This window comes from Castanea sativa, chromosome 6 (assembly GCF_040712315.1).
Source record: "Castanea sativa cultivar Marrone di Chiusa Pesio chromosome 6, ASM4071231v1".
NCBI lineage: Eukaryota > Viridiplantae > Streptophyta > Magnoliopsida > Fagales > Fagaceae > Castanea > Castanea sativa.
This window is the reverse complement of record NC_134018.1, coordinates 10,226,212-10,238,874: the sequence shown is the minus strand read 5'-3', so window position 1 is coordinate 10,238,874 and position 12,663 is coordinate 10,226,212. Positions and strand designations below refer to the sequence as shown.

At 40.1% G+C, this 12,663-nt stretch overlaps 2 protein-coding genes and 1 long non-coding RNA gene across 6 annotated transcripts; all 3 read left to right on the top strand.

Annotated features, from left to right (window-relative positions):
• The first annotated feature begins 639 nt into the window (after nt 1-639).
• LOC142638239 (ATP synthase gamma chain, chloroplastic-like) lies at nt 640-2,406 on the top strand. Of its 2 annotated transcripts, XM_075812261.1 has the most exons (2): nt 646-782; nt 1,192-2,406. In XM_075812261.1, the coding sequence occupies exon 2, from the start codon at nt 1,207-1,209 to the stop codon at nt 2,119-2,121; it is 915 nt and encodes a 304-aa protein (XP_075668376.1). In that variant the 5' UTR covers nt 646-782; nt 1,192-1,206; the 3' UTR covers nt 2,122-2,406. The 2 variants fall into 2 exon arrangements, with proteins under 2 accessions (XP_075668375.1, XP_075668376.1); XM_075812260.1 differs by having other exon boundaries at nt 640-2,406.
• A 3,251-nt stretch (nt 2,407-5,657) lies between these two features.
• LOC142641079 (uncharacterized) lies at nt 5,658-7,336 on the top strand. 3 transcript variants are annotated; one of them, XM_075815450.1, is made up of 3 exons: nt 5,658-6,138; nt 6,266-6,323; nt 6,536-7,336. In XM_075815450.1, the coding sequence occupies exon 3, from the start codon at nt 6,547-6,549 to the stop codon at nt 7,138-7,140; it is 594 nt and encodes a 197-aa protein (XP_075671565.1). In that variant the 5' UTR covers nt 5,658-6,138; nt 6,266-6,323; nt 6,536-6,546; the 3' UTR covers nt 7,141-7,336. The 3 variants fall into 3 exon arrangements, with proteins under 3 accessions (XP_075671565.1, XP_075671567.1, XP_075671564.1); XM_075815452.1 differs by having other exon boundaries at nt 6,463-7,336; XM_075815449.1 differs by lacking the exon at nt 5,658-6,138 and having other exon boundaries at nt 6,145-6,323.
• A 2,357-nt stretch (nt 7,337-9,693) lies between these two features.
• On the top strand, nt 9,694-10,230 carry LOC142639227 (uncharacterized). Its single transcript, XR_012845145.1, has 3 exons — nt 9,694-9,835; nt 9,914-10,093; nt 10,177-10,230. It is a non-coding gene; the product is annotated as an uncharacterized LOC142639227 (long non-coding RNA).
• The last annotated feature ends 2,433 nt before the right edge of the window (nt 10,231-12,663 follow it).

Sequence of the window (12,663 nt, the reverse complement as noted above, 5' to 3'; positions counted from 1 at the left end):
AAACCCAATCTCCACCACTAACCCCCATCCACACCACTAGCCAAGCACTACAACCCACAAACCCAAATAAAAAACCACATCTCATCAAATACACCCCAAAAATCCAAATCCAAATACAAAGAAACAACCACCCTTTCCAAAAACTAGCCATCAGAGAACCCAAGAGTTCCAATTCATCACCGTGAATAGATCGAGACAAAATAAAAGAACACACAACCACATAACCACTTGGAGAATGATGACAATGAATAGGGACCTAGCAAACTTGAACTCAGTCAGGCAATCGAAGTAAAGAGAGCAAGGGATAATGGGTTTGGGGATTTTTAGGGAAGGTAGAGAGAGGGAGAGAGCTCGTTCTTCCTTTTAATGGTTCTATTTGAATTCTAATTTTGGCTTATATAATAAATGAGATTTTCTAATGAAAATGGCAGAGGTGAGTAACGGGTGTCTAATGGAAGGCACCTCAGGTGAGTTAAGTGATAAATTTTAAACCATGGGTAGGTTAAGTACAATTTCTCCTACTTTTTTAGTAAAATTAGGTAGTTTGAGCAAAATTCCAAAAAATTACCCTTTCTAAGTTGAGTTATTAAAACGGTTTGCCGTTTATATCTCACCCTAGCAAATTTTGTAAGTATGCTACTTTTCGGATCTTTCTCCCTATATCCTCTCCGCAACCAAACACTTATTACAGCCCCTCTCATTGACTGGTCCGTACAGACACAGACTGTGGATCAGCTTTGCCGGGAAGATTACGCGACCAGTCCTCCACAGTCTACATTCTGGTAAGCCCCTTCAAATTTTCCTAACAAATCACACACTTTTAAAACTTCAAAGCTCAATAATCTATCTTTCTCATAGAACTTCAAGCTAAGTTGCTAAAACCCTCCCTATCCCCCCCCCACAACTTTCTTTTGCACCAACAACTGGTTTTTGCAGTAACCCACAAAGTCCAATTTTTATTAATATAACCCATCAAAAGCTGTTGAGTTCTTCAATATAACTATGTGGGTCTCTGCAAAACCTTCAATTTCTATCATTTCTCCACTTTCTTCTCAATTCCACCGAAACCCATTTCTCGTTTTGCCCCATATCTCACTCTCATTTAGTTTACCTCAGTCTTCACAAACATATCAAATTTATTGTGGTATCCGTGAAATTCGAGAGCGAATTAATTCTATTAAAAATACCCAGAAAATTACTGAAGCTATGAAGCTCGTGGCGGCTGCAAAGGTTCGACGAGCTCAAGAGGCGGTCATCAATGGCCGACCCTTCTCGGAGACCCTTGTAGAAATGTTATACAGTATCAATGAGCAGCTTCAATCAGAGGATATAGATGTTCCTTTGACAAATGTTAGGCCTGTCAAGAAAGTTGCCGTTGTGGTTATCACTGGTGATCGAGGTCTCTGTGGTGGATTCAACAATTTAATTATCAAAAAGGCTGAGGCCCGGATTGCCGAATTGAAGAGTCTTGGATTGGATTACACTGTGATTAGTGTTGGAAAAAAGGGTAATTTGTATTTTAAGCGGAGGGATAATGTTCCGGTTGATAGGTTTATTGAAGGATGGAGTTTTCCTACGGTGAAAGAAGCTCAAGCAATTGCTGATGATGTGTTTTCGCTATTTGTTAGCGAGGAGGTTGATAAGGTTGAGCTTGTGTATTCTAAATTTGTGTCGCTGGTTAAGAGTGATCCTGTGATTCAAACATTGCTTCCATTGTCACCGAAAGGAGTAGTTCGTGATGTGAATGGGAATTGTGTTGATGCCATGGAGGATGAGTTCTTTAGGTTGACAACTAAGGAGGGAAAGTTGATTGTGGAGAGGGATAGTGTGAGGGCAAAGAGGGAGGAGTTTTCACCGCTTATGCAATTTGAGCAGGACCCAGTTCAGATTCTTGATGCCATGATGCCTCTTTATTTGAACAGTCAGATTTTGAGGGCATTGCAGGAATCACTGGCAAGTGAGCTCGCAGCAAGGATGAATGCCATGAGCAATGCCACAGATAATGCAGTGGAGTTGAAGAAGAATCTTTCAATTGCTTACAATCGGGAGAGACAAGCAAAAATTACTGGCGAGTTATTGGAGATTGTAGCAGGAGCTGAGGCACTAAGACAGCTTGATTAATCTTGATTTGTCATATCGTGCACTTTGTTTATCCCATAATTCTTTTTTGTAAGAGTATTGTAACTTGATGTGCTAGTTACACCAAATCATTAGTTAAGTAAATGATTTCTCTTTTAAAGATAAACTGAGTTCTTATCTGCTTCCACAACTAGAATGTGGAATTGAGTCAAATATGTTGACATTGTTGTTCCAGCATTTTCTTACCTTCTCTGCATTGTATTACTTCGCTCCTTTTCTTATAACTGATTGATTAATGCATTGTCTATAGCTGTTATGAGTTTGTTATTGGAATTTGTTAAAGAACGAGAAGGAATGATGATATTTATAGTTTATACAGAAAAGGAGCTGGAAAATTTTAAATACCACTCCTCAGACAATTCGTTACTTATATATGGGAGAGGCGATTACAATAGGAAGGAGAATATTTCAATTGTGACAGCTGAGAGGAACAACACATCATCTGAATATTCCAAACAGCACAAGAGTAGAACACAATCCTCTTCTAGAAAAGTACTCCTCATACAGCACAAGAGTACAACACAATAATATCTCTTTAAATCTCTAATAGAATTCAAAGTATTTTTGTTTTCCTTAATATATACAATTCCAAAAGGTAATTCTCAATTGAAGTTTGTAATTTGAATTTTTGTTGAGGTGATTCTTGATAGGCATTACTTTCTTATGCATCTGGAGTATTGGAATCTAAATTGTGGATCACTACCTCTGTATAGCCAAGAAGAATGGGGGGGGGGGGGGGGGTGTGTGGGGGCTGCATAAATGACTCGTTTCGGAAGACCGGCTTAGGACGATCTTTTGGCAAAGTAGGCTATCTATCTTCCGCAAAAATAAATCATTTTTGCATGATTATTCAGTATCTGAATATCAAATTAGCATTTTTTCTGGTTTGTTTATAATAATTCACTGGGTCCATTAATAAGCACTGTGGAGCAGCAGTCCTGTCTATGTTTAATGTTTTCTTTTAGAGATATGGATCTTGTGATAAAAATCGTTGATGAATTTTTGGATGTTGGTTGTGCTTCAATGGAGGTTTCAAAGCTTCCATGATTGTAAAGTAATATGCTTTGCTTGTGAATTTCCTTTTGTAAATTTTCTCTCGTGGGGATTGGTTTATAATTTGAGCTGATGTGAGGAGATCAAAGTAAAACTGGGCTTCTTTGGATGTCAGGGGAAACCTCAATCCTAGAAATGGTCACTTTTAGGAATGGTGTCAAAAAAATGTAGTCTCAGAAGATTCAATATAATATTGTGGTCACTCAACAAAGAATTCTTACACTTCCCCTTAAAACAATAGAGCCAACTGGCTTTATTTCTGTCTAAGAGGCAGCACTCAGCATAAAGGAGAATTTATCCCTTGCGAGAGCCATTCAAAATCAGTCATGTAACAAGCCAATTAATGAATGTTACGTAATTCAATTTTATACCCTTTTTTTTTTTAAATTTTTTTTATGGTTAGAGTTGATCTCACCATCCTCCCATATTATATTTACTCATTGGCTTGTTATATATATACTAAGTGATTTGATATGTTTCTGAAAAAAAAAAAAAAAATTGGCTCAGCGCTTAGCACACATCCCATTTCTGTCATAGAATTCTAGTTTATGTCTTATCTCGGTATGATTGGATTTCATATTTCTGTAGTTCAATGGTGATTCAGAAGTTAAAAGTTACATTAGAAACAAGCTGTTCTCTAGACCCACTAACACTATGAACGAATAGAAATGAGCTTTGGCAAGAGTTGCGCATAGTGGTAACTGTGCTTCACGGTATCAGCCATATATAATATACTTTATGGATTGACATGAATCTAGCCTATCTTATCATGTTCACTACTCATTCATTATAAAATGACTAAATTTGACAACCTAAAATTCAGATTCCATATTCCATGTACTACAGTTGTTCACACTCACTCTCATTTTTACTCACATACTAACATCTCAATCATAATGGTATATGATTCACATGAACTTAGTCTACAAATCTGCTTGTCTTTTTTTCTTTTATATAGGTGGCGCGCTACTGTGCTTAATATTTGCTATTTTGTTTTGAGTATCTTTCTGCTTCACATCACTTGTACGATGCTGAGTCAAAAGGTGAATGATTACGTAATGAAAAAAATTGTTTTTTCAGAGTTTCAGACCCTATTATAAGTACTAACGAATATAAATGAGTTATAGCATGTGGTGCGCATAAGCAAACGTGTGCATTATAAGTGTCGGCTAAACAGTACCACAACACAATGACCCCACTGCATGCTTCAGCAGCCGCCTCTCTAAGCCAAAAGCACGCCTGAAATGGTTCTATTTCAGCCTTAATAAAATGAATCATGCCTATCTTGTCAATGAAAAATTATAAGAGATAGTTTGCCAAAGATTCTCACGCTTATTTTTCTAAGAAATCTGGGCGGTTGAATTAGTGACAGCTTGAACAAAAAACTGATTGGTTTGTCATGCTAAAGTTGATTTGCTGTTTTTGTTTTGTCTTAGCATTGGCAATTTGATGGTCGAATACGTTGAATGACGGCTTCCTAGTTGTTGCATGTGGGACACGTGCTGGACAACAGGAACTTCCAAAGTAGAATTTCCTTCAATAAGCAAATTTGTCTTCGCCCAAAGAATTTTTCTTCTTCCTTGTAATTTTGTCATGATTGAAAATGACCTAGAATCCACAAAATTTTCACATCAGAAGTTTAACTTTTACATATTTTTTCTATTTTTTTTAAAATTCCCAATTTTTTTTCTTAGTATACCAAGGGGATTTAAACTCTAAGTCTCTAATAGGGCCAAATGCTATTATATCACATTACCTTTAACTCGTCTACATTGTTTTAATGGGAGAGATAGGAGTAATATATTTTTATGGTATGCATTACATGCAAATATTCAAAAGTGTCATTTTCAAGTGAGTGCACTGCTTCTTCCTTTCTCTCTTATTTTAAATCATTATCCTTTTGTGTTGCAAATTTGACCCGACAGTAACCAATGTATGTGCTGTGAATATTGTACGGTGGGTATGCCATCATTCTACTTTGTCCCAATTTAATCTAGTAGCTTTTTTCTTTAATAAATTACGCGAGCTTAAGATTATCCTAGGTAGATATTTCACATTAAAATATAGATATAATGCTGGTCTAGTTGTAAACTTAGCCTCCAAAAAGCTGCTGTATGCATTTTTGATGTTGACGTGTGAGTGTATTCTTTTATCTTATCTCATTTCCCTTATATATATATATGTGTGTGTGTGTGTGTGTGTTTCTCAACAAAAAAAAAAAAACTTAATCCCTTCTACTCTCTTTCAATGGGAAAATTAACTTTTAACACAGTTTTTAAGTACTTTATTTCCTAATTGCACATGCAAATGGCAGTCACAAGTAAGCTTAAAATAAATAGAAGAGGGAAAAATTTGCAAACCAAATCTTGGAAGAGACTGTCAAATAATTTTAGTGTCATTATTTTATTAAGACACGTTTACTATTTGCAAGTGATTATAAAATGGGATACAGATGAATCTTCCATAGTTGATAGTTGATAGTTCTATTCTCAACTGTACTTTTAGAGAAAGGCATCGACTCTACTCACCTGACTTGAGTTGTTCACATCTTTCTTTCCTTTTTCTTTCAGCATTTGATTTTCTTCTTATTTTTTCTTTTGGTCTGTTTTGAATTCTGATTGAAAGTGAAATTTTACTGCATGAAGATCCCTATAGATTCTCTTGGTAAGATTTATAAGGGAAGTCAATAAAAAAAAAAAAAAGATCTTATTCACTGCACTTTCCTTTTTCGAAAAGTCAGGCTTACCAAGGGAAGGGACCATAATAAGTGAAATACTTATACATATATGAAGGCTCCTCAACTTGGGAGATCTCTAAAAAGACAAAGAGTCAGCCTGTCTTATTCTCTACTCCTTAAGAGGCTTTGCATACCAATCTTGTGATCCTGTGGGTCTACTGGTTCTCCATAAAATCTAATATTATTGAGACCATTTCAAACATATTGAGGTAAGTCACTAAGAATTTGCATATAGAAGAAACAACCAAGAAGAAGAAAAATAGAGAGAACTAGGAATAATAAATACACCTACTTAAACTGTTTTCCTTGAACTTACTTTCCTTTCCCATGTTGCAGATATCCTTGCAGAATCTGAGGCAAGTTCTGATTTTGGAGGCTCTTCATCCATTCAAAGGTAGATTTTAGTTTTCCTCAACTAGTTTCCCCTATATTTGAATTGCTTTTTTCAATTAGTTTTTTGCTGGTTATCCATCAAATTGATCTTTGAATCTCTCTTTCAATTTATAAATTTTCTTATGTAAAACAATTTGTAGAAAATGGAGAAGACCCATTTGTAAAGAAGCCACCTTGAGATGTTTTTTTGGTTTTGATTTTTGGGTGTTATAGGCAAATCATCAATGGAGAATGGTAGATATGGTTTATACAGGCAGAGCAGTGGTCTGTGGAGGTCCTTCAGAGATGGAGACTTTGAGGAAGAAGATGTTTGGGCTGTTCTCAGAGATAGGACAGATTCGACTTCCATGATTGGCAAATCCAAAGAACCTTCTACTTCTGTTCCTAGACCACTCCCAAGTGCTTCAAGAATGATACCAAGGCCCACAAATAGTAGTAGTAGTAGCAATGGATCTTCTCATGAACCCAAATTTGTTCAGCAATCAGCACCTGTGAATATTCCTGACTGGTCAGCGATTTATGGAAAGAAGTCAAAAAAGGCCTCTAAGAATGCTTCATGGCATGATGATGGTGATGGTGATGATGATGATGATGATGATGGGGTTATGAATGATGCAGGGGATAGTGAGGAAGATGAGGATGAGGATGAGTACAATTACAAGTTACCCCCTCATGAAATTATTTCTAGGAGGCTTGCAAGAAGTCAGATATCCTCTTTCTCTGTTTTTGAAGGTGTTGGGAGGACTCTCAAAGGCAGGGACCTTAGCAAGGTGAGGAATGCTGTCCTAACAAGAACTGGTTTCCTTGAATCACCTTGAAGGGCCTATGAAATTCCTTATGCTATTTTATTTTATTTTTCTTTCTGCGATTCCATGTACAGGGGCTTGTGGTGGTTCTTTAGTCTTGGAGGTTGTATTATATGTGGTTTGTGTTTAGGGTATGAGAAATCAAAAATCCCTTTTAATGTAAAAACATTAATTGGTTCCATTTCCAATGGCACCTTTCCTTTGATAAGTTTGATAGTTGTGTTGATGGGTAAATTAAGTAATCAGAAGATATTTACAAAACCATGACAAGAAGTTACCATATCCAGATGCAATGCTTTACATGATTAGGAGGAGTATATATAAATCACTAAAACACAGGCCAGTGGTCAATTTAAAATATTGGCACCAAATTGGCTTTCATGATTTTGCTAGTGCACATTTAAGAGCACTCGCACTCAGTCATGAATATTGATAGAACATTTGCATCAAGTTCCCTATTTTAGGGTAACGCTCCAATTTTTTCATAAAAAGCCCAAAAACACTTCCACATCAAACTCTTTACTGCTTTGTTCATTCCCTAAACAATTTTTTATTTTTTATTTTTTACTCTCTCTCTCTCTCTCTCTCTCAAGTCTCAACAATGGCACGAGGCACATAATATTAATAATCCCAAACATTGTTCTTCTTGACCTTGAGGTCTAGTGTCAAGGCTCTGTGCGGTTCAACGGCTGCGTTGGCCAACATGAATGCTCTCTCTCTCTCTCTCTCTGCTTGCTTATTGGGCAACAATGGCACACGGCTTGGCGGCCGCAATCGGCATGAGGTGATGTTGGTGCTTTGGAGGATCTGGCACTGCTAGTGCTGGCGGGATTGGACCGTGTTTGATGTTTTTGCCTTTCGAATTGGACTGGTTATGGACAAATTTTGGACTTTAGGAGAAAAAAAAAAGTATAAAATAAGGAAAAAAATAATATTTGATGATGCCGAAAAAATCACCAGTGAGTTGCAAGCACTCCTTGAGCCGAAGCAACACCTACAAAAAGAAAATAATAGACCTAGAGAGAGCAACGGTGTGGTGCCGGCCGAAAACCCTCCGAAGGTCAAGTTAGAATCTTGTTCCTTTAACCCTAGAGTGCCAGAGCTAAGAATATTGTGCGTACCTTCATATCTAGGGTTTCTGGGGTATTTATATTGAGTGGAATTACCTTTCTTTTAGGATACAACTTCCTTCTCAAGTTCCTTTCCATATAGGAGTCTTCCCAAACGTGTGTCGCAAGAAGTCCAAGTATGCACGTTTGCGTGGGGATAAAGCAAAAGCCCATTTGAGATATATCAAATGACATGCAACCCGGAATCTGCAATTAATTCATACATGACGGATACTCAGCAAAATCTAACCGTCATAGTCGTGTCACCTACGGTGTCGATCCGTCTTCATTCTCTCCGTCCCTTCAAGTTTTATGAGAATACCCGTCTCCTATTTTTATCCCCTTCAGTTGCCGGTGCCCCCTTCCTTGGATCCGTCTTTGAAACCTGACGGATTAATGGAATGACTAAAGCAATGTATTGAGAGGGGACGGTCTTAGTATACCATAACGGATGACACGTGGCCTACATTTCTGGCGAAGAACACGTGGTCCTTGTGGATTGGCTATTTCCCCGAATCGAGGCGTCGCTTCGTATCCCGCGCCCTTTGTTCTATAAAAGGCCATACATTTCTCCCTTCATTTTCTCTTCTTATCAAAAATTTGTGAGCAAAGCGCAACCGTCACATCTATCGTGCCTTCCTGTCGTTCAGCAGATCCGTCTGTCGTTCCTCGTCAGAAACCATCTCGATCCGGTAGGTATTCCAAACCTTCCTCCGTCTTTTTTTTTTAATTTCATTGTTTCAAATATATGCGCTTTCTTTAGATCCGTCGGTGTCTTAGGTTATACCGTCATAAATGTAGGTAATGTCTAGTGCATCAAGTAACCAGTCGTTTGTCCGCGAGGGGGCGGGCTACGATGAAAAGTTTCCGTCAGGTCCAAGAAATCCTGACACTTCAAGCGAAGAGAGGAATTCGTCCAGTACCTCTTCTTCCCTTGATGGTGGTCTAGAGACAGAGAGTTCTGAGTCGTCCAGTAGCTTGGACGGTGTGGATCCCCCGTCCAATCGATTTCGGCCCAGATGGCCTAAGAGAGTTCGTTATGCTGCCTCTTTGGACGGTGAATGATTTTAGGTCATCCATGACTGAATCTCAACTCAACACACTTAGGACAAAATACCAAATACCAGACAACATCCGTCTACGTCTTCCCAAAAAATCCGAAAAATGCTACTATAAGGGGGTAGACGGTGTTGGAATCTACGAGCAAGCTTTAAAGGCGGGGCTCAGATTTCCATTAAGTTCTCTTCACCGTCAACTTCTTCAATACCTTGGCTTGTCCGTCACCCAAATCTCCCCAAACGCCTGGAGGGTGTTCATTGGGGTTGAAGTTTTGTACGAGGCAATGTCTGACGGTTCCCGAAGGTTGACGGTGGAGGAATTTTTCCATTGCTATCGTCCAACAGAGATAGTCAAGTCTAAGGGGACGTATAGTTTTACGGCTAGAAGCCCATTATTGAGGCTCGTCAGTGATACTCCAGACTCGAACAGAGACTGGAAGAGCCGTTATTTCTTTTTGGAAGGGGACGAATGGATGTGTCGTCCAGGAGATATAACTAACATGCCCGTCAACACAACATGGGGCATAATGCCTCCGTCGGGTATGTATCCCATTTGTTTCCGTCTAGTCATTCTTCAAAGTTGATTTATTTTTAAGGTCTAACCGTCTTTTGTTGCAGCTCGGGACCGTCCACAAGTTGACTTGGAGCAGTGGAATTTTCTGGAGAAAATTTTTAACAAAACAAAACTGCAAGAGAGGACTTGGGCTCAACTCGTCACACTCGATACTCTACACTGGTATTGTGACGGACCCGAACCTTCATCCGCTGCCCGTCAATACGATAACAGAATTCGAAAACGTAAGTTCGTCGAAACTATACCCGTCTTTTATCTTTTTTTGTTTTACCTTACCTTTCCTTTCTCATCCGTTTTTGATTTGCAGAGATGGACGCCGCCAAGAGGAGAGCCTTCATTAAACAACAGGCAGCGAAGAAGAAAGCGGGGAGGGGGTCAAACAAAGGGGACGGTCCCATGCCGTCAAAACGAACTCAACATGAAAAAACGGACCGTCCTCAAAAGAAGCAAAAGACCACCACTGAACCCGTCGTGGCCTTGGAGGCAGAGAAGACGGCCATCAAGCATGGAAAGGGGAAAGGCTTGATGAAGGGTCCCTCCGAGGAGAAACCACCCGTTCTCTTCCGAGAGGATTCAAGCTATGCCCTCAAGAAAATGTCGTCTATGCTGACAGCTGACGACTACGCAGACCTCGCAACCATTCAACGGAGGCGATGGGTGAGACGGGCCTTTTCACCCTTGCACAAAATTTGAATCCGTCTGGTATTGTTGCTAAGTTCCTTCACACCCATCATTATCATGACATTGTATTTCGCTTCCAGGCCATGGTGATGATGAAAGGGCTCTTTGGCCGTTGTCTTAATCATGAGACATCCATAGACCGTCTGAGAAAGAAGAGCCAGACGATGGAGGATGAGCTACACGAGCTGAAGACCTACAAGATCAATATGGACAGAAAGCTCAAATGCTCGGAGCAGGTCAGAGAGGAGGTGGAAAAGGAGAATGGGCATCTCCGCGAGATTTTGAAGGACAAGGAGAAGCAGTTGACGGAGACAATGTCCAAACTCAACAACGCAAAGGAGATAGCCATTCAAGAATATCGCGATTCTGAACTCCTTCTGACGGAGCTTGGGAGCTCCTTCACTGACGGGTTCGATGACGCCATCCGTCAGGTGAAGTCATCATACCCTGAGCTGGACGTATCCCATATATCCATCGATGCTCAAGGGCAAACACTTGCACAATCCGTCCGTTCAGAAAGTACAAACGAAGTGTTTGCCGTCACTGCTCCAGCTGACGAAGGCGAAGCTCCTCCTCCTCGTCAGCCAAACGACGGTCCATTGGTCGGGAACTCTTCCCCAAAAAAATGAATAGGACGAAGGCGAAGCTCTTTTTTTTTTTTTTTTTTTTAAATTCTTACTGTTGTAAGAGAACTTTGTTGAACCGTCGTTTGTAATTACTAAATTTAGCTTATCAAATATTTTATTGCCTGTTGCTTGCTTACTATCCGTCATATATTGTATGCTTGTTTATCTTATTCAGATAACCTGTCTACACAGAAAACTTCAGGTGTCTGTCCTTTATTCGGACTGGACTTTCAAATGTATTTTTAAGACCCGTGCACTTAGTGAACTAGATTTTTCATCTCTTTGGGGCGATCCGTCCATTTTGTGGACCTGAAAGGTTTCTATCCCTTTGGGACAATCCGTCCACCTTGTGGACTAGTAAGTTTTCACCCTTTGGGCGATCCGTCCACTCTGTGGACTTGTAGATTTTTCACCCTTTGGGTGATCCGTCCACTTTGTGGACCTATAGATTTTTCACCCTTTGGGTGATCCGTCCACTTTGTGGTCTTGTAGATTTTTCACCCTTTGGGTGATCCGTCCACTTTGTGGACCTGTAGATTTTTCACCCTTTGGGTGATCCGTCCACTTTGTGGACCTGTAGATTTTTCACCCTTTGGGTGATCCGTCCACTTTGTGGACTTGTAGATTTTTCACCCTTTGGGTGATCCGTCCACTTTGTGGACTTGTAGATTTTTCACCCTTTGGGTGATCCGTCCACTTTGTGGACTTGTAGATTTTTTCAACAGCATGCATTTCGTATAAAAATTCCTCTCATAAGTTCAATAAACCAAATTGTCAATGGAAAAGAAAGCATGATTTAAAAAATAAAAGCTATGACTGTCTAAAAATTAAATGTAAAATAAGGCAGTAGGTATCATCTTTCGATGCGGTACTATTGGTACTTCTTCAAAGTGCTCCGTGTTCCGGGGATGGCCCGACTTCCTTCCGTCTAACGTCTCCGGGTAGTACGTTCCTTTCCCCGTGCCATGAGATGCTTCGTACGGGCCTTCCGAAGGACCCGGCTTTCCTAGGGATGCATCCTTCGTAGCGCCAAGCACTCTTCGTAACACTAGATCTCCAACCTTGAAGTCTCGGCGCCGGACCTTGGAGTTGTAGTGCTTCGCCATCATGTCTTGGTACCGTGCCAGTCTCTGGGCCGCTGCTGCCCTGACTTCATCGACAAGGTCAAGCTCTAGACGTAATGCTTCAACATTCTTGCTCTCGTCATAGTTTTCCACGCGGAGGCTCGTCAATCCCACTTCTGCCGGTATGAGGGCCTCAGCACCAAACGCCAATCGAAACGGTGTCTCTCCCGTTGGCGTCTTGCCGTTGTTCTGTACGCCCATAGAACACTTGGTAGTTCGTCCGGCCATATGCCCTTTGCCCCCTTGAGCCGGGTCTTGATAATCTTTAACAAGGACCGGTTCGTGACTTCGACTTGTCCGTTGGCCTGTGGGTGGGCGGGTGACGAGTAGTGATTCTTGATTCCCAGCTGAGAACAAAAATCT